Below are 21,547 nucleotides of genomic sequence, written 5' to 3' on the forward strand. Positions count from 1 at the left end.
AAGTCTTTTCATTAGGAGCACATAGAGAGACTCCAGGGGTAGACAGTAACAAAGACATGCAGATACATAGTCGAAATCCATCAACCGTCGCAGATTCTTCCTGTTACAGGAGCCCATCCGTGTCTCCTCCCAAAAACTTCTTTTGCAATTCTTCGCATCCGCTCAGCCACCCGCGGCACGGTTCTTCTGACCTTTTCTTTCTGAAGAATGTTCCAATCATCCAAGAGACGGCACATGGAGAAGATAACATCAGTAGGGTTATTAGGCATCTTCCTTTGAAAACAAGAGGAATTTCTTGTTTTCCATAAATTCCAAAGTAAAGCCGTAGTACCTAACATGACCACTACTCTATCCACACCAAAAAATTCCTGTAACCAATTCTGGCAAAGATCATAAAAGTTCTCAGGATTCCTCTCTATCCCTAAAGCACAACTTGCTACACTCCAATTAAATCTCGCCAAGGGACACTCAAAGAACAAATGATTGATACTTTCATTACCACCACAAAACTCACATAAGATACTCCCTTTCCAGCCTTTCTTAGCCAAATTATTCTTGGTTAAGATTCTATCCTTCACAATTAGCCAAATAAAAGCTTTGACTTTAAGAGGTATTTTCATCCTCCAAATCATTTTGTACGGGAATAAAATACGTCGAGCTATCAAATAAGTGTAAAGAGATTTAACTGAAAAAGCCCCAGATTTGGTTAAAGTCCAGCTAACTCTATCAGGTTCCTCGGTTAGATTAGTTCTTCTACAAATATCTAAAATCTTGTTCCACATTTCTAGGGATTCGCCATATAAACATCTTCTAAAACGAATGCAATTAAACTCTTGAGCAAACACCTTAGCTACTGTAATCTCATGAGAAAAAGTCAAATTATAAATCCTTGGAAAGACCACACACAATGGTTGTTCTCCAACCCACACATCTTCCCAAAATCTTGTTTTACACCCATCTCCCAGAATCCTTTTACAGCAGCTATAAAAAATATGCTTAACTCCCATCAATCCGGACCAAAACTGCGAACATCCCATGTATTTTCTATCCTGAGTAAGGGTTCCTTTTTTCAAATACTTAAACTTTAGTACCTTCTGCCAAGTCCCTTCTTCATTCTCTAAGCGCCACAGCTATTTACAAAGAAGACTTATATTTTTAACATCTAAATTAGTAAGACCCAGTCCACCCTGGTCTCTAGGTTGACAGACATCCGCCCATTTAACAAGGTGGTATTTTCTAACCCCGTCTTTTTCTTGCCATAACACCCGTGCTCTAAAGAAATCAAAGCGCTTCAAAACACCTTTAGGAACACGAAAGAAAGACATCATAAAACCTGGTACATTGCTCAAACAAGTCTCGGTTAAAATAATTCTACCTCCAAAAGACAGTAAATCCCCTGCCAACAGGGGCATTTTCTCTCTACCTTCTCCTCAACTGGTTTCCAATCAATTCTACTAATCTTTTTATAGTGTAAAGGCATACCTAAGTAATTAAAAGGTACCACCCCGGCTTTGCAAGTGAATATATACGTATATTCCTCTTGCCTCTCAATGGCTGAACCAAAACAATAGACTTCACTTTTCATGAAGTTTATTTTCAGACCCGTCAAATGCTCAAAAGTACACAAAATAACTTTTAAATTCCTAGCATTCTCCAAATTGTCTTCAAACATAAAAATCGTGTCGTCTGCATATTGTAACAAGGAAAGACCCCCTTCATACATTTCCGGAATAAGCCCAGAAATGAAACCTTGTTCCTGTGCTCTCGACACCAAAGTAGCCAGAACATCAGCAGCTATATTAAAAAGAATTGGGGAGAACGGATCCCCCTGTCTTAAGCCTTTCCTAGTGGGAAAATAAGGTCCAACCTTGTCATTAACCATGACACTAACTTTACCATTTTTTACGACTTTCTTAGTTAACTCTACAAACTTTGTTGGGAACCCCTTCATTTCCAACACTGCAAACATAAAGTCCCAATTAATTTTATCATATGCTTTTTCGAAATCAACCTTAAAAAGGACCCCTGAACTTTTTTTGTTATGAATATAATGCATCGTCTCATGTAAAACTACCACACTATCCAAAATAAACCTACCTTTTATAAAAGCTGATTGTATTTTTGAAATCACCTCCTCAGCGACTAGGATAGCCCGATTATTCATCACTTTTGTAAAAATTTTAAACAACACATTTAAAAGGCAAATCGGTCTATACATCTGAATTTTATCTGCCCCCAAACCTTTAGCTATCAAGATGATAGTTCCATAATTAAGCCTGGAAATATCTATTTTATTGTCAAAAAAATCTTGAAAAAGTAAGAACAGATCATTCGAAATCAAACCCCAAAACTTTTGGTAAAACTCGATTGGGAATCCATCGGGGCCAGATGCTTTATTAAGTTTCATTGAAAAGACCGCCTCTTTGATCTCTTCCAAAGTAAATCTAGCTGCTAATTTATCCTTAGCTTCATCAGATAGAACATCTTCCACCGGCCAAACAAGAGACACCGGCAGTAAGTCTACTGGCCCAAAAAGGTTCTTATAGAAACTAGTCGCATAATTCAAAAGATTGTCATCGCCCTCTATCATCCCCTCATCCTGGATAAAACGGAAAATCTTATTTCTCCTTTTCCTACCATTCGCTTTAGCCATAAAGTACTTAGTGTTACGATCCCCTTCCCTAATATCGATCTCTCTAGCTCTTTGTCTCCATTTAATCTCCTCCTCTCTAAGAATAGCATTTAACTGATTTTGCAACTTATTTCTAAGCTCATAGTTAGCTGCTGAAAGTCCAGCTAATTCACTGTATATATCTATTAAATCAAGCTGCTCCGGAATATACTTCCTCTTTTTCCTATGCATCCCTTCTATATTCAAATTCCAGCCTTTTAAAACACGTCTGAGGCATTTCTTCCGTTGTTGCCAAATGTCAAGCAGATTTCTTCCACTAAAGGATTTATTCCACACGTTTTTAACAACATCCACTAAATCTTCTCTATTAAACCAACACAGCTCAAAGCGAAATTGTTTAAACACTACAGGTTCCTTAAGGCCCGTATCAATAATAAAAGCAACATGGTCAGATACCCCTCTTGCCAGGGTTTTGACAGTATGTTTGGGTTGTCAAACGCGTCTAAACTAAGCACTCTCGGACTGCAACACTGAACGTTGCCTTGGGGAATCGGGAGTCAAATCCGATCACACACCGACCTTAATTTGTTCATGTCCGAATCGAACTGCAACGTGGACCCTGCTGCCTATATTAACACCTTCTCCCGCTTTACCTGAACAAAAAATCGACACCATCGATCGAGTCTGCTGCCATGCCGACGTTGCGTCGCGTGCGCCCACGCACGGCCGGCGAAGAGGCGGACCGCCTCAGCGCGCTGCCGGAAGAGCTGATCCGCCTCATACTGAGCAAGCTGGGCACCCGCGCCGCGCTCTCGACCGCCGTCCTCGCCAGGCGCTGGGCGCGCATCCCGCGCGAGCTCCCGGCGTTCGACTTCAGGGTGCGCGACGTACTCGCGCCGGAGTACGAACGGACCGTCGCACTCCGCGCGCGCAACCTGCCGCGCGACGAGGATGTCGGCAGGATGCTCGACGGCCTGGTGGCGAGCTGCGAGCGCGCTACCATGAAGGCGTTCGTCGACGGCATCGCTGGCTTCTTGGAAGCGGACGGTGGCCGCGCGCACCGGAGCGCCAAGACCCTCCGTCTCGAGTTTTTCGAGACGCGCGACGTTGGCGTCGTGGACCGGCTGATCGCCACCGCGGTCGCGGCATGGGGAGTGGAAGAAGTGGAGGTCGTTGTGAGGCCAGCCTACACCTGCGATGAAGACGTGCCGCCGGCCTACTCCTTGCGCCTCAAGGAGGACGGACACAGGTCGCGCGTGCGCAGCCTGACGCTGGGCAACTGCATGGTGCCGCCGCAGCTGCAGCGCTACGACGCGCTCACCACGCTGGTCTTGCGAGACATGGCCGCTTCCACGCCCGTCGACGTGTACGAGAGGGTGTTCAGCCAGTGCACGCGGCTGCAGGTGCTGCACCTCACGTTCTGCTGCTGCCTGGAGGACTGGCTGGTGGTGGACGCCCCGTGCTCAGAGATCAGAGAGCTCGTCGTGGAGGCGTGCTCCTTCCTGGTGATCGAGCTGCGCAACCTCCCGATGCTCGCCCGCCTGGCGTGCCTAACCAACACCGTGGAGATCGTGTTCGGCTCCGTCCCGTGCCTCACGCACACCAACCTCACCTTCTTCGTAGAGCAGGAATTTGTAGATTCGCCGCCGCCGCACACTGAGCTCGAGCAGTTCCTTGGGACGTCCCCCTCGACCATGGAGAACCTCGTCATCCGGTTCACCGGACCCAGGAGGTGGGTTCAGGCTGAGTGTATAGACAACCAATTGTTCGCGCTGAAGAGGCTCCTTGTCGCCGACCTGCCTTCCAACTGGGACGCCACATTGCCGCGCCTGCTCCTGATGGCCGCGCCATCGCTCGAGGTCCTACACATCCATGTGGCTCACTCGGATATTGAGCCACAAGCATTCGGGGTTATCTGGACCAAGACGAGCCAGGAGCAGCAGTATCCTACTAGTAACTTGAAGGAGCTGGTCATGGTTGGATTCACGCAGCAGCTCCACCTCCACCACATGGAGTTTCTCAAGTATGTCGTGAGCGAGTGCACCGCCTTGCAACGCCTTGTTCTGCTTAAAGATGGCCATGTCCGATACAATGGACTCTGGGATTGGGACATGCAGCACGAATGCCGGTGCTGGAGCGACAAGGATAAAAGGGCGGTGAGAAGAATGATCAAGTCTGGATCTAGCCCTCTCGTTCAACTCGTCCTGGGATGATCCCTCTTGTTGCTCTTTCCCATGTATCCCTAGGTGTTAGACAGAAGGTTCAAGATGAGTCCGGCTTTAAATTAATGAAGCCGCAACCGGCAAAGTACACAGAGTTCGCAACATAAATCATACCAAACGGTTACAAGCTGAAATCCAAGGCGAGGCCAGGCATGGCCACCGCAGCATCATAAGGTGCCGCGCCCCACCGCAACTCCAAAATATGCAAGTAGACTAGTCCAAGCAAAGCTAAACAAGGGTAAAGGTAGGACGAAGGCCGTCGTCGATCACTCCGAACTCTCCCTGATGTTGGCATGAAGCGTGCGAAGCCTATCAATCACCTGCTCCAACGCCGCCTGGTCTTGCCTCCTAGCCACTGGCTTCGAAACCTGTAGATATAACAACATTTTATGCAAACCAATAGCAGGCTGGGAGGGGAAGATCCCTTTGATAGAAAACTTGTTCCTAATATTTCAAAGAGCCCAACACAGGGACGTGCAACAAATCCAAAGAACCCGCTTAGTTTGGCCCGTCAAATTATCGAGGATTCACACATCCGCAAATCAAGCAGGTTTCCAGGAGCAATTGTTCCCTCACTGCACTCCGCATGAATCTAGCCAACGAGCAAAGAAAGAAGATGTGAGCAGTATCCTCCGCATCCGCACAGAAGGCACATCGCCCCGACAACGGACCCCGTCTGCAGTGAATATTATCATTTGAAGGTAAGTGTTTCTGCACCAGCTGCCAAAGAAAGATCCGGACTTTCATGGGCACGACCACCTTCTAAATATCACTAAAGTGTTCTAAGGTCCCCTGACACAGCTTCCGGTATAAGGACTTCACCGAAAACTTCCACGAAGGCTCTAGCGCCCACGGGATCCCATCATGGCCCTCTGAATCGCGTCCCAGCAACAGTCGTGAGGACAGAGGCAGGGTCAACCCTCTCGCGTACCCCCAGTTCGCAGCGGAACTCGAAACGCCATCCCATGTCTGAGAAGCACATGGCCACCATAATCTGTGCCTCCGCCACAATCTCATACAGAGTGGGGTAACGGGCTCTTAAGGGTCCCTACCCTTTCCACCAGTCGTCCCAGAAGCGGGTGGAAAAGTCGTTCTGCACATGGTGTTTCTCCCCCAAGGAAAACACTACTTTACCTTTTGGATAGAGTTCCAAAATTGGGACCCCGGGTGGTGGACTCGAGTCCACCAGGAGTCTTTCATTCTAAGGTATTTGTTCCGGATTATATCCGCCCAGATCTCTTGCTCCCCAGCGTAGAGTTTCCAGATCCACTTCGTCATGAGACAGATGTTCATGATTTTTGTGTCGATGATACCTAGTCCTCCCAAGGATTTTGGTTTACACAGCGCTTCCCACCGAACCCAGTGGTACTTGCACCTTGGCCCATTGGCCTCCTAGAAAAACCTAACCCGGTGTCTTCGCAGGACAAGGTGTATACCCTCTCCCAGAAGGTATACTCCCATTTCACGGAGAGGGTAGGTTGGACAAGCACGCATTAATCAGGGTCAAGCGGGCCGCAGAGGACATGAATTTTCCCGTCGAAGGATCCACACTCCTGCCAACCCTAAGGGTAAGTGGACCCCAATCGACTGCCGCAATAGCCCTGTCGCCAATGGGCAAGGCAAGTAAGTAAAGGGGAACGCGCCCAACTTGCAGTTCAGCATGTTAGTACTTAGCAGTGCTTTGTTTTTCCTTGTCAGTGGTCCCCAGCACCATGACCTCGCTCTTGTGGAAATTAATGCGAAGACCTGACATTTTCTCAAAACAAGGTAACAAGAATTGCAGGTGTGCAATACCATGAGCGTCGGGTTGGATCATAATGATCACATCGTCCACATATTGCAAATGTGAGACCCCCCCCCCCCCGAGCACGAGGTGTGGGATTACCCCGAAGATGTGTCCTGACCGCGAAGCCGCGCCGAGTATAGCGGCCAGGGCCTCAGCTGTAAAATCAAAGAGGAGTGGGTCACCCCGACGCACTCCACAGCCATTACTGAAGTAGTTTCCGACTTCCCGCTGAAGGTAATCGTAGTCTGTCCCTCGAGACCAGACTCATCGCGCGGTGGACCCACCCTGGGTCAAAACCTTTCCTGAGCAGAACCTCTCGTAGGAATTGCCAATCAACACAATCATAGGCTTTCTTAAAGTCTAGTTTAAGGAAAACTTCCCGAAGGATCTTAGACTTAGTCTCGTGAATGATCTCATGAAGGGAAACAATCCCTTCAAGGATGTGTCGCCCCTTGATGAATGCAGATTGCGTACGGCTAATCGCTCGGTGAGCAATGGGACCTAAACTGCCGAATGTCCTCCGCGCCCTGAACCTTGAGAATCAGGGAGAGATACACTCTTAAGCATGGCTAGTGGGTGATTTCCATAATGTCCATCCTTTCATGTTTCATTAAAAAAATGCAATGGATACAACTAACTGAGATACATGTTTGTATTAAACCATATTGCAATGGCCCTTCAACAAATTAAACCATTTTATTAGTACTGTACTTACTAGCAGTCATTTCAAAAACAAGTCATCCGCAAATCAAAGATCGGGAGCCTCCACTTCAAACTAGCTGTAGTATAGTTTCATTCAAGTGAAGTGTGATGATACAAAATAGCCAGTTATTTGGCTAGCCAACGGTCGGCAAAAATTGGTAGGGCATGAGATGGCATGAACCAAACATACCCAAATTTCTGAACCCAAATACCTCCAAAAAATGATTTGCCCAAACATAAGCTTGGTGCCGGCAACAGACAATACAGCCTAGCAACCATTTGCAAACCCATTCGAAACAAAAGGATAATATATTGAACTGAAGCATCTGCTAGTTAAATCCACCTTTACACCGAAATGTTTATTTACACCAAAAAATTGTAATCCTCTATCAACAAGTCCTGACAAAATTTTGAAGCCTTTGGGAGGGGAACATGAATAGGAGTTAAATAAACCAATCCGTGCTGGATGCCAATCTGATCCGCAGCTGTATAGGGGGCAAAATTTCTCCGCAGATTTACAGTTGAACGGTTTCCTTCCCACTGGTGGCTTTCGTTCTATGGGGCCGTTTTGAGCTTGATTTCCGTGAGCGCTTCCCTGTCGACTTCTTGGTTGCAGAAGCTCTCACGGGTTCCTTTGCTGCATTGTCTGGGAGCATCTTTCGGGGTTGTTGAGCGCGCACCACAGGAGGAGGCGGTGGAGGCTGGCTTCTTAAGGCAGCCAGCCTTTGCTCCATGAGCTCTCTGTGGTATGCCTGCAAAATAAGAATGACATACTGGAGAAATAAGGGACAGATAACAAACAATTATGATATTCTGGAATATGCAAATTATTACTCTAGTAATCATGTTCTTTTTCTTAACACAAGAGGGATCAAGGCCCTTCGATTTCCATTGCTAGAAACTAGGCTGCATGGTGTAATAATCATCGAACATGTCTTGGGTTTTACTCAACATTAACCTTTGATACTAACAAATAATATACACCAGGAGAACAGGGTGTACAGGAAATCAAGAAACAAAATGGTATTCAGGAATAAGCATGATACTCTTATTATGGATCAGAGGAAGTATTGTTAATCATGTTATTTCTTAAGACGACAGGGATCAATGCCATCTGATCTCCACTATTAGAAGCCAGACTGTAGTTTCTTATCATCGATCATATTGTAGGCTCTACATTTTATTATCTTTTGAAACTATCAATACTATATTCCGTGAGAACAAGGTGTACAGAAAATTTAGAAACACACCACAAAGCATTAATTCAAAGGTACCTGAACAACAAAATCACGCCTTTCACAATCCAAAAACATGTCTGCAGTCCAATTAACTCTTGACCGTATTTTATCCCTCACTGTGCTAAAGCTTATCTGATCTCTTGAGGTGAAGCGATCAACTTCATTAAACCAAAGGCATGTGAAGAGATTAGTGATGGGGATGTTCTCCCTTATTATCACACAGCCCTCAGGGACATCTGTTAAAGATATTGTATTGTTTATGTTATCAGGAAGACGTACATTGAAAATGTTACCATGTCAAAATGAGAAGAAGCAATTACCACTCGTAATAGGAAGCTTAGCTGACGAATAATGGGTTAAACCCTCTCTCTTGTAAAACTCTATTTGGTTATCAATTGAAGCATTATCATACTTTCCACCAGCCTTGTTCGCCTCAGCTTCCTCAAAGACATCAAAGCGTCTATAATGCCTGGAAATTGCGAAGCTAACGTTTTTCCTCCACAAGAATCTGTAGCATAACAATGTATAGAAATTAGAAAATAACATGTCAAAATCCAGATAACAGTAGACTTTGGAAAAAATACAGCAAAAATGTGACACAGCTTACATCTTAATACAATAAATAGAGCATCGGTGTCACTGGCAACAAGCGAGCTTTTTTGGCAGCAAACTTAAATGCCCTTGAGTTATATGCAGAGTACAGTTACAAAAATAGCAGCCAAGCTCAGTGAGAGAACGTGATGTTTACCTCTCTAATAGCTGATAAGGATCCTTCACTAGTTTAAGTTTCCCATCAATCCAGAGTGAATATCTCACGTTAGGAAAAAGTCGATGTAGTAATAGTTTCGGAACCTGTTTGGGGGAAAACATCAAAAGAAATAAACGATTAGAAAAACAAACCACTGATGCCGACTCACATTAAGCATGGTGCGCCCTCGCCTTTCTTCAGAACATTTTCTTTTTCAGTCAAGAAACATAGATGGGGATTCTGCGATCTCCTTTTCTACACATTCACTCAATGGATAAAATAAAGAAAATATTTTTTTAAAAGCATCAGTTACATTATTACTTATAATCTGAATGATGGAATAAAGAAAAAAAAGGACTTGCAAGAACTTAAGTATCATTCACACTTCATCTCACAATGGAGGTAACTTTAGTAACCGGCTTATCAAGATCAAGATGCATGTTTTTCAAAATATGACATAAAAATATTGCATACAGATATTGTATAATTATCTTTACACCAATAATTTGTAGTTTACATCTCCTGCTTAGCTGAAATTTAACTTGTGCACTTATGCATCTACATGCCAAAAGTAATTGAAAGTCCACGGCTTCAGCTAGGAAATCAAAACAACAGAATATACATGTACCTTTCCATTCCTCCTTGCATCTGAATATGGAAGGTTGTGGACAACAACCACACGCCACAGCCCGATTCTTTTCATATTATCAACAGTAGTGGTGTTCTTTATTGCAGCTTCCGTTTCTTCATCCAGAAACATGAAGAAGCAAACAGTATCCTTTGAAAATTCACTAATATTTTCTGGTTGCTGCATTATATCATAATTCCCTGACAAAGTACAAACAAATAAGCAAGTTTAGAAATTAGTACCAACATAGAAAGGTGATCAAATGTAAAGATAACTATAACGTTGAAAGAGCATGCAGTTACCAAAAATAGCAGAAGCAACAACTGTTCCGTGACACTTCCGCATCTCATACAGATCAGCTTCATCTACATCGAATCCTGTATTGAGACCAGGTATCTTCCCCCTCACAAATCTTATGATAAAGAAAAGGTTAGTGCTACAGTATCAGTCGTTGTATACACTACAGATGTGCAAGAGTTAAAGCAGATGAGTAAACATGAGCATACCCACAATGTACTGTCATCGAGTCTTTTATGTCATAAGACATATCTCGTTGTTCCAGGGATGGATAACCACCAAACAAAGACCCACTCCTGGACTCTTTCAAAACCAAATGGTCCTCAGACACATAATTTAGACTTTGAAGGATAGGTGATGCTGTTGGAGCACGTGGCATCAATGCCAAGGCCTGCTCAACAGGCACGTAACAAACAGGACATGCTACACAGGTTCAAAATACTATAATTAGATTCAGAAATTCTGTAACTCTTAATTGGATTAGTAAGAAACTTACGCCGTGGTCCAGTGCGTTTCCTATCAACAGGTGGAGGAGAAAATGAGAAATTCTCACAAGGATGGCGCTCCAGAGCAATAGCTGGTGGGAAAGTCCACAAAGGACCCTGAACCTTTTCGTTACTGATGTCAAACTGTTTTCCAGTCAGTGATGTTGTATTTAGATCATTTCCACTGAAAGAGGATGTCCAACCAGGATTTACGAAGCTCAGGACATGATCCGAAATCCCCAGCATGGTCTCGGTACCAGGTGCTGCAACTTCATCTACAATCAGCCAAAAGAAGATTTATTGGCTCAGTATTCAAAGACAAATATCAAGGTCAAAACACAGAAATAATACAAAAGTGAGTACTGCAATTAAAAGATTATGTCTTACTTTGTTACAAACTAAAAAATAAGATTATACCAGTTAGTTTTTAATCAAAACAAACTGTTAGCAGACAACACTGGGGGCAGGCAACATAGCAAAATAAATGCTCGTGACCCCATCAGGGTTAGACAACATATATTTAGTAGAACAAACTACATCTACTACAAACATTTAGAAGGCACCGTGAAAAAATAGCACCAGAAGAGGGATAACTCCTTAAAGACAATGAAGTCTAAAATAAGACACTGCTTTGATTAGGTCTAGTTCATCCTATTGTTACGAAATTTGAATAGATGGCTTGCAACATCAAACAAAGGACTAACTCCTTTTTAGTAGAATTTTAAAAGCTTTCATTAGTATGCCAAAGTCAAACAACACGCATACTGGAAAGCATAAAAATATAAAGGAACATGTGCAAACACACGCATGCAGGTGACTAAATGATTGCAGAAATAACAATTCAAGGTACTACTAATCCAAAAAAGAAAAAGAAAAAAAGCCTGCGTAGCAGGTACCACAAAGGCATAAATTTCAGCAACATTGTCAACACTAACACTTTTCATCCTTCAAACTCATTGTAAAGCCTCAACTCTCAGAAATAGCTATATTACACTTACAGTAAAAAAAACGCCCCAAACAACTCTGCACCTCAATAATATCTAATGCAAACTTGTCTAGCTCAAATATAACAGAACTATTGACACTGATCTAAATTGCCAAAGAATAGCATACAGTTCCTTTCACATCAGCCAGCTATAGTTAAAAGTGATGCCAATTAAAGAATGTCCACAAACAAGGATATAGGTGATCAAATATTCAAATGCTTATACACAATAAACAATGTAGAGGAAAAATGGTTGCTAGCTAGCACCGGAATATTGAAGTATCCATTCATATGCCTATTTCTTTTTTATTGCTCCAGGTCTTGATGGCATTCTCACTTCACTACTAAAGCTTTTACAATTTGCAAGTCAACTATTGGCTTAAATCTTTATGCGCACACTTGAAGGCCACTGGCACTATCACACTAATACTAGTCTTTATGTGTACTTGAAGGCAGTCTACACTGATAATAATACTCACTAGTGGCATCCTATAACTTGCACACAGAAAATGAAGTATGCCCAAGTAACAGGAAAGCAGATGTTTTCTAGTCCTAGTGATGATAGATACCTACATTAATGACACAACAACACTGTTTGCAAGTTGCATTGCATCAGTCCGATGAACTCATTGTCTTGTTAACCAAATGAATGGAACAAAACAGAAAAACTGGTAAACATTTGATCTAGTAAAGATAAGAGGCATGAAACAGGAGGCAAAGCAACACAGCCACCACCTTTACTGACAAGTGATGAGAAGTGGAAGCATAAGAGCACAACGACGGCGACGAGGAGGAGCAGGAGCATCCGCTGGCGCCGGCTCGCGAACATGCAGATCCGGGCGAAGAGTAAGCGCTCGCCCCCGCGGCCGCCGGCGCCGGCGCCTCCAAGGGACAGCTTCGCAGGCTTCCGGAGCGCGAGCGGCGGCGACGGCGCCGGCGACGCCAACAGGCCGCTGGACTGCTGCAAGGATCCATAGCTCCCGGACGTCCTGAGCCCCAGCGACGCCCCGCCGTTCATACCGCCGCAACCTTCGAGGCCACGGCGCCAGCTCTCATCGCCCCGCTACGCTGTGCTGGCGCAGCGGCGCGGATCGCAGGCGCCCACCAGCCTCACCAACCTCTCCCGTCCGATCCAATGCAAACTGCAACTGCGGAGCTGTCTTAATCCGCTGCCGAGCGCAGTCCAAGATTTGTGGCACCGACAGAATTCCCACACTGAGATCTCCTCCGGCCCCGGAGCAATAAAACAGCTCCAAATGGCAAGAATCCCGCGGCGGATTCGACAAAGGGGATATCCCGAGATCCAGGCGCGAGAACGCGGGGGACAAATCGGAGCGAATGCGGGAGGAATCGCGCGGATCGAGGCGCGCGCGCGCGCGGCGGATTGGGGAAGAGATCGGTGCTGGTGGCAGTAGTAGCGGAAGATTTTTGAAAATTTATTTCGGGGATGCGAAATCGCGTGAGAAAGGGAGCTCCGGAAATGGAAAGGAAGGAAGAAGCGGTGATGTGGGGTTGGTTGGTTCTTTTCCATTTTATTATAGCGCCGTGCACAAGTGAGATCGCATAGGACACACTGCACTGCAGTTTAGTTAGCACATAATCCGATTTCATCAGAGCTTTTTTCACTGTTTGCAAAGAAAAAGAGCTTTTGTTACTGAATCATGAAGCTGCTAGGTCCATGGATTACATAGGAGGATTGATCCACTCTACAAAGAAAATCGGAGAAAAAAAAACACTCATACTAAAAACAAAAAGAGCTTTTGTTACTGAATCATGAAGCATACGAAACTACTCAACCTCCAATAAAGAATGTGTAGAAACCTGGACTCTTAGTAGTGGTTAACATCGACTCCAATTGTCGTCTAGGAACTACCAAGCAACCCACGCGACGCCTCCAAGAAGAGATGACACCATTGCATGATTCACCAAGTTGGATCTAAAGGTTTCTTATGGTGCTTGAGAGAGGGCAAAAACCGAATAGGGTCTTAAAATGTGATTTCTCCCATCCCTACTTGGACCTCAAGGTCTTTCGGAACAAAGACATCGGATGCCACCATAGAGAGGTCAACACTTGTGTTCGGTGAGGTAGGGAATCCAGCACCACCCTGACCACCTATGGGGATATCTTTTTTTTCGAAATGGAGGCCTAGCCTCAGCCTCTCTGCATCAATCGATGCATATGGCTTGTCATTTATTTCAAAGTATGAGTAGCAACATATTCAAAGTTTACAATCAAGTATCGGATAAGATCGAAACATGAATCAACCAAAGAAAAATGAGGCACAAAAGGCCAATATCCATTTCCTAGTTTATTAATGTGCTGCCATCCAGTAGCATAGAAAAAGACGTCTTGGGCAACCATCAGCAGCCGGTTGCATCCAGTAACCATATCCTCCCACTGATCCTCCGGGAGCAGAAAGACCCAAAGTTGGACCCAATGGGCAGCACGCCGGATAACCTGCAAGAAATTAGTACCATTTTGTTTGTTAAACACAATGTCATTTCTAGTTCTACAAATGGACCAACAAAGAGCAGAAACACCAATACGAATTCTGTCTTTATCAATCCTCTGCAATCCATTTAACCAATTACCGAACATATTAGTAATATTAGATGGAGGCGGTAAATTGTAAGCAAGGTAAACAATACGCCATATGAGTTTTGCAAAAGGGAAAGTAAGGAACAAATGGTTAAAAGTTTCAGTAGAATCACAAAAACAACAATTTTGACAACCATTTCACTTCCTTTTAGCCAAATTATCATTAGTTAACTGCACTTCTCTACTACTTAATAAAAAGACTAAATTGGTTCCTTATTCTGCCAATACGTTTAGTCCCTTCGTCGTCGTCGTTCATCGTCCACATGGGCTGGGCCTAATTAATCGCTCGCGAGTGCTCGTTTTACAAGCCTAGGTTCCTATTTAATTATTCACGTGAGATCCAGATCTTGAGGACACGAGATCCAACTACGAAACGAGTACTATTTCTCCCGCACTGGCTACGAGGATCCCGACGGAACCGAAAATGAGGATACCAGATCGACTGGTTTTTCTACACCTCTCGGGCATTGCCGCTGTCGTCGACTTGCCGTGGTCCAGAATCGCCTCAAGTGGCCTACGCGGGAGAGCGTCCAGCACGCGGCGCAGCGAGATGTGCTTCATCGACGTCGGCCATCCCATCTCCCACTGGCGGAACAATTCCTGCACCTCGTGTCCGCTTGAGGCGAGTCCAATGTTGTCTCCGGTGAATGGGAAAATCAGGTGAATCCTGATGGTGATCTTGCCATTGCTGCCGAGCGGGCTTCGATGACCTCCACAAACTCCACGGTGATGCGCTCGTCTAGAAGCCACGGCGCCGGACGATTCAGGGGAGACCATCACGGCGGCAACGACGCTGATGCGTTCCGCGCCTCGGAGAAATCAGAGCACGTGGGGGAGGCCGTATGAGAGAAGGCGCCAGTTGATGCAGGCCGTGAGACCAGAAGTCCTCGGCGGCAAAGAGAGTCACCGAGGCGGCCGGTGCCAGCGTTGTTGAGGCGGTCCGGGGTGGTCCTCCACTGCGGAGGGGTAGCTTCTTACGTCGGAGCAGCGGGAGGCCCTTGCCTTTGGGGCTGAAGCCAGTACTATTGCCATCGGAGGCGGGATTGGGTGTTGCCCTGCCTATATCTGAGCAGATGGGAACTTGAATTGGCTCTAAACAATCAGCAAGTTCTCTGTTTCTATTGCATTGAGGATTCCGTATCTTCTTTATGCCAGATAAAAGATCTTATATATTATGAACAATACTGAAGCCGGCTCGGTAACTGGGGATGGATTCAACATAGTGCCTGCTCTATTTTAAAATGTGCTGCACCCAAAAATGAATTTTTTTTTCTTGGCTCATGGTGAAAGGAAGGATCGAAGTGAGAATATGGTTGGCAAGAAACATGAAGTTTTCAGATGATGTCCAGTTGCCTATCGTAGTTGTGCCTCAGCAATTTGCTGAAATGGCTAAGCTCTGGTCATTCGGCGCATACTGCACCCAGGTACGGGATTACAATCATACATGTCCTTTATTCTTTCCTCTTCCAAATTTCTTGAGCAAGTGGATACATGTACCTTGCGCCACTGGTGTTTCTTGTTAGGAAAAACCTTTTTATGTAGATGAGCTGAGTTTCAGGTTTCATTGCAAGGATAGGCTGACAAGACCCGCTCCGTTATGCAAGTATTTTCCAGTGTTGATTGAACAAACATATGTGTTAAGGTATACTTCAGAGAGAAAAGCAATCACATTAATAATTTGATTAAAAATACTATGTCGTCCATAGTTAGAATTACAGGAAATAGCCTGTTTTTATTTGCACTTTTGTCTGGTTTGTAGATAAACCATAATTATATCATATGGATTACATACTTATATTTATGTATTATATATACTTTATTTTTTAGGAAGAAAAGGGGAATGACATTTTATCATGTAGCAAGAGGAAGACACTTGAGCATGATTCCCTGCTCAAAATTGTAAGTTGTATACAACATTATGGTTCTCTGGTACACTATTCAAGGTGCAATGGCGACGATGTCGTTCGCCGGTGCATATGCCTGGCATCGTCGATAGTCACTGCGAGTTGTTTGTGGCAGCCTCGGCGCGCTGAACATGACCACGGACAATGGCGACGATGTCGTTCCCCAATGCGGATGCCTAGCACCATCGACCGTCGTCGCGGGTTGTTTGTGGCGGCCTTGGCGCCGCGCCACACCGCCATGCTCGCCATGGTCATCTTCCTCAACCGCGACAACCTCGGGGTTGTGGAGAGGGGGCGGACCAGGTGCTACTTGACGCACAACACATTCAAAGCGAAGCTCGTCAACCTCATGGTATGCGACAATTAAAGGGGGCCAAAGGGTGAGAAAGCTTTTATGTTATGGATTATTCTCAAAGTGTTCGAAGTTAATTTAGAAATCATCAACCCAATAATATGAAGAATTGGGGAATTAAAGAAAAGTGGATAAAATATTAAAATGGAAAGGGCCACAAGTTCTGTATATGTTGCAGTTAGTTGCATTTTTTTTAATCCAATAACTTATGCATGTGATGGGAAGGTGATTCACTTTGAACTGTGACTTCTTTTTAGTTATTATCTATGACAAACATACATATCTTAAGGAAACATATTATTTGTGTCATAGATTATTTGTTCATATTATTCCATTAATCATGCTAATTTTATAGAAGATGTTGAATTACTAAAGCAGTTAGTTTTGCCATTTCAATATTAAGCAAATTTTAATGCAGTAATTTTAATGTATCCTGCAACTTCAAAGGAGCTAATTGCTATGGACTGCTCTCTTTTTTGTAAGAAGGTTGTATCCCCTGAAGCACCAATCTGTGGCCCATTCTTTTTCCTTGCAGGGCTTAGTGTCCCTTCTTCTCGACACAATACATGCTAGCTGGTAATTATGTCCTGTTCTTGAAGATGATATTGGAGTATATAACCAAAGTAAAGATAGCCTTTGTTGAAAGAAAAAGAAATCCAGAACTCTTTCCTGATCGTGTCTTGACAAGATTTATAAGAACTAAATGCAGGTGTTATCAGAATTGATTGTAATTTCCTGGCATGCAATGTACAGTTAATTGATTGATTTCCTGAGCAGGGGGAGAGAGGGAGCCAGGCCTTTAAAGACCACACTGTTTCTATGTTTCCAGAGGTGCCAGACGCAAAGGTGCGGAGCATGCTAGCGGTGGCGGATGGAGCAGCGGCTGGAAGGGTGCAATCAGATGCCGCCGAGACATGGAGATCGGGATCAGGGTTCTCCAAACTTAGTTGAGTTTTTACTGTCAAACTCCTTTTCCATGTCCAGTAGTAGCGTAGTAGCAGTTGTAGCTTTTCAAATAGAGCTGTATTGTGGTGCTTTTCCATTTCAGTAGTAACAGCTGTATTTGATTTCCTTTTCGGAATGCTGTATCTTTTAGATTGTCGATGTATATTTAAATTATCCTCACTTTGCAAAACATGCTATAGAAATGAGGCCATTTAGTACTCCATGCTTGGGTAGATTTGGCTGCAGGGTGGGAGTCCACCGGCGGGAGGTTGCTAACGCAAGAGCGGGACTCCACTGGTGCGAGGTTAAGATCGATCGGGGATTGGGGATCTGATGGCGTGTTTTCGAAATAGGAAGGGTGGAAATAAAAAAATGTTTTCAACTACACTTCGGACATCTAAAATGTGATAGAGGGAGTAGTATTGTTTACTTGGTTGTTATGAAAGATTCTGCAGAACTCTCATGTATTCCACAATTTCAGGATTTTACCAAAAAATTGTCCTATGTAACTACTTCTTTTTTCCCACTTTTATTAATGATGTACTAAGGTGAAAGAAGTGAAAATTGAGTGTATAGTTTGTATTGATTTCCCCTGGACTAAATCTTCGTAAATTTGGTTAGTATGTCACAAAGTTTGATATATTGATGATCCATGAGGTTATGTGGGATTGCAAACTTTTAAAGTGATGGCAATGCCAACCCAAGGGTAAATGAAGTGGTGGAATTGGCAATGCTAACCAAGGGTAAATGAAGGGGGTGGAGAGGGGAAGTGGAATAAGAGGCCGCGAGACATGACAAGAAGAAACATGAGAAGGGGAGAGTCGATATTCATCCATATATAAATGGGAACCATATTACTTATGTTCCACACATATTTATAGAATGAAATAGTTGTTTACTGGTAAGTAATTTTTTTTGTTACCCCGTAGCAACGCACGGGCATTTGTGCTAGTTATTACTAATAAACCACATAAATTTTTTGATTTTCAAAGGAATCTTCAATTTCCATAAGTATTTGCAGAGAAATGTAGTATGATCATTCATTAAATCGAGATACATAGACTTAACCGTAAAACAACCTAAGTCTGCGAGCTTCCAAAAAAACTTAACAGACTCAGTCAACAGATTAACTGAAATTAGCCTCTGACACAAATGCATCCATTCACCCCACTTATGATCATTAAGACTCCGTTGAAAAGAAATATTAAGAGGTGTGTTGGCAAACACAGTGGAGACCAAAACATTTTTGTGTTGTACAATATTGTAAAGAGAAGGATACTGTTGTGCAAAAGGCAAATCCCCTATCCAAATACCTTCCCAAAACGCACACTTGCGCTATTCCCAATTTGGAAATACCCTCTACTAAAGAAATCTTGCTTCACATGCATAAGACCTCTCCAAAATCGAGAGTCAGTGGGTTTCACTTCGACTTGCGCAAGTGTTTTATTTTTCAAGTACTTATTATGTAATAATTCTTGCCACGTACCTTTTTCAGTTAAAAGTTTAAACAACCATTTTCTTAGTAAACATCTATTTTTTTAACTCAAGCACTTCAATCCCAAGTTTCCCTTGACCCATTGGTCTACAGACAATATTCCACTTTGTTAATCGATATTTCTTCTTAGTTTTATCTGATTGCCAAAAGAAATTCGAGCGATAATAATCTAACATTTTTCTGACCCCTTTTGGAATTTCCAAAAAGGAGAGCATGACCATTGGTAAGCTTGCTAACACCGAATTTATAAGAACGAACATATCCCCATACGATAGCATTTTACTTCGCCAACATCCAAGTTTGGACACAAAACAACTCTCCACATGAATCCATTCCGCATTACGAAGGGTTCCGTGGTGTATATGTATACCAAGATATCTAAATGGTAAAGCTCCGGATTCGCATCCAAATATTTGTTTATATTGATGTTCCATATCTTTCACTTTGCCAAAACAAAAAAAATCTCGCTCTTATGAAAATTAATTTTCAACCCCAATAACTGTTCAAAAATGCAAAGAATCAACTTCATATTGACTGCTTTAGCCGTGTCATGCTCCATAAATAGTATCGTATCATCAGCATACCGGAGTATAGAGACTCCACCGTCAACCAAATGAGGAATCATACTCTGCACATGTCCTTCCTCTTTGGCTCGAGCAATAATAATAGCCAACATATCAACTAATATATTGAATAAAATCGGCGATAGAGGATCTCCTTGGCGCAAACCCTTTCTAGTCTGGAAATTATGGTCAATATCATCATTGACCCTAATTCCCATACATCCGCGTTCAACATAATGTTTAATTCTATCACACCAATCTAGATCAAAACCCGTCATCTGTAGGATATGTTGCAAAAAGGGCCATTTTACCTTATCATATGGCTTTTCAGAGTCAATTTTAAAGATCACCCCATCTAATTTATTCTTATGTAATTCATGTATTGTTTCATGAAGCACCACGGGACCCCATCTAAAATATATAGCCCTGGCATAAAGGCAGTCTGAGATGGCCTAATCACTATATGTGCCAAATCAGAAATACGATTGGTTGCCACCTTATTAAAAAAATTAAAGCTCACATTTAGCAAAAAAAAATCGGCCTATATTGTTGAATTTGGACCGCGTTTTGTTTTTTCGAGAGGAGGGTAATGATCCCAAAATTTAATTTAAACAGAGGCAGCTCTCCTTTTGGAAAGCAAACAAAAGGCGCCATTAAATCGGATTTAATAGTATCCTAAAGTATTGGTAAAACTCAACGTGAAAATCATCTGGACCGGGTGCTTTATTATGCTCCATCTAGAAAATAGCATCATGAATTTTTTTTTTGACAGTGATACCATAGGGGAAAGCCCCTACGGTGTGATTTTTCTTTTATTTATAAATGCACAAGGCAAACAACCAGACAAGTTACCAATTACATCAAGGGGGTAGAAAATGGAAAAGGAACAACATTAAGAAACTAAGAGAAGGAGTGAAGGATCCAGCCAACCAGAGATTGAACTAAAGTCTCCTTGACTCTATATCTGTGAAGCATCATGAACTTCGTCAATAGCAAAATCTGCAATGAGGATATTATTTTCATCCGCCGACAATTGTGAAATATCATGTGTTTTGTCATCTATCATAGTGACTGTACCTGGTGCAGGGTCTCCAGAAAGTTTTTTGTAGTATTCAGTGATATATGTCTTTAGGTTATCATCCTCGACGATAGTACCTTCTTCTTGTTCTAGTTGAAAGATTTTTTTTTTGCCTATGCTTTCCATTTGCAATTAGATGAAAATACTTGGTATTGTTATCCCCCTCCTGAATATATTTGACCTTAGCCCTTTGAGCTCATTTGGTCTCTTCATCGCGTCTAAGTTTATTCAAGGTGTCATTAGCTCTTTTCAGCTCCGCTTTGATATCTAGCGTATCTATAACACCTAATAGGCGTTCTTATTCCTTTTTAGATTTGCCACTTAAATTCTTAGCCCAGCCTAGCAAAAAATGACGCTAGTGTCGTATTTTCCTTTGCCAAGTATCAATAGGTGATTTCCTAGCCGGTACCGCTAGCCATTTAGCAGCCACCATATCGTGGAAACCCTCTTATTGAAGCCAAGACAATTCAAAGGAGATGCGTGCCTTATTTTCACTACTAGCAAACTGTGGCGCGGCGGCACGCCGCGCCCGTCAGGTGAAGGAATGAGCCAACATACTGGTGGGTAGTATTGTTAGGAGGATCCATTTGTACAAAACGATGCCCGTCAGGTAGTATTGTTAGGAGGATCCATTTGTACAAAACGATGTCCGTCAGGTGATTACGATGCATGCAAGAAATGAGCAGTACAAAAGGAAAACCTCGATTGCAGATTCCCATGGCACCAATCACTGAGTTCTTGGACATTGAGAGAACATAACAACATATCATAGACTTCACTTGATCTAATGCAGGAGATATGGCTGACGATCTAAGATTAGGGCGATAGTTAGATGTGATATAACCTAAGCTGCCACCCCTGCTAATTAATACCTTCTGAGTCAATAGC

At 43.3% G+C, this 21,547-nt stretch overlaps 2 protein-coding genes across 2 annotated transcripts; one reads left to right on the forward strand and one right to left on the reverse strand.

Moving 5' to 3' along the window:
- The first annotated feature begins 3,324 nt into the window (after positions 1 to 3,324).
- LOC139834301 (uncharacterized) lies at positions 3,325 to 4,845 on the forward strand. Its single transcript, XM_071824777.1, has one exon. It carries the CDS (start codon positions 3,325 to 3,327, stop codon positions 4,843 to 4,845), a length of 1,521 nt encoding a protein of 506 aa, XP_071680878.1.
- A 2,787-nt stretch (positions 4,846 to 7,632) lies between these two features.
- Positions 7,633 to 13,240, reverse strand: LOC127326853 (probable hexosyltransferase MUCI70). The gene is made up of 9 exons (XM_051353636.2): positions 12,459 to 13,240; positions 10,750 to 11,013; positions 10,463 to 10,676; positions 10,259 to 10,368; positions 9,957 to 10,156; positions 9,329 to 9,432; positions 8,901 to 9,088; positions 8,617 to 8,816; positions 7,633 to 8,094 (listed from the first exon to the last, which is right to left on the reverse strand). Exons 1-9 carry the CDS (start codon positions 12,739 to 12,741, stop codon positions 7,858 to 7,860), a joined length of 1,800 nt encoding a protein of 599 aa, XP_051209596.1. The 5' UTR covers positions 12,742 to 13,240; the 3' UTR covers positions 7,633 to 7,857.
- Between the last annotated feature and the right edge of the window lie 8,307 nt (positions 13,241 to 21,547).

Source organism: Lolium perenne, chromosome 1, assembly GCF_019359855.2.
Source record: "Lolium perenne isolate Kyuss_39 chromosome 1, Kyuss_2.0, whole genome shotgun sequence".
Classification (NCBI taxonomy): domain Eukaryota; kingdom Viridiplantae; phylum Streptophyta; class Magnoliopsida; order Poales; family Poaceae; genus Lolium; species Lolium perenne.

Excerpts from the sequence above, each read along its gene's own strand:
- LOC139834301 (XM_071824777.1), top strand. The coding sequence starts at position 3,325 with ATGCCGACGTTGCGTCGCGTGCGCCCACGCACGGCCGGCGAAGAGGCG.
- LOC127326853 (XM_051353636.2), bottom strand. The coding sequence starts at position 12,741 with ATGAACGGCGGGGCGTCGCTGGGGCTCAGGACGTCCGGGAGCTATGGA. Across the intron at positions 10,157-10,258 it reads TGTTGCTTCTGCTATTTTTG|GGAATTATGATATAATGCAG; the intron begins GTAACTGCATGC and ends GTACTTTGTCAG. Across the intron at positions 8,817-8,900 it reads TAAGCTTCCTATTACGAGTG|ATGTCCCTGAGGGCTGTGTG; the intron begins GTAATTGCTTCT and ends TATCTTTAACAG.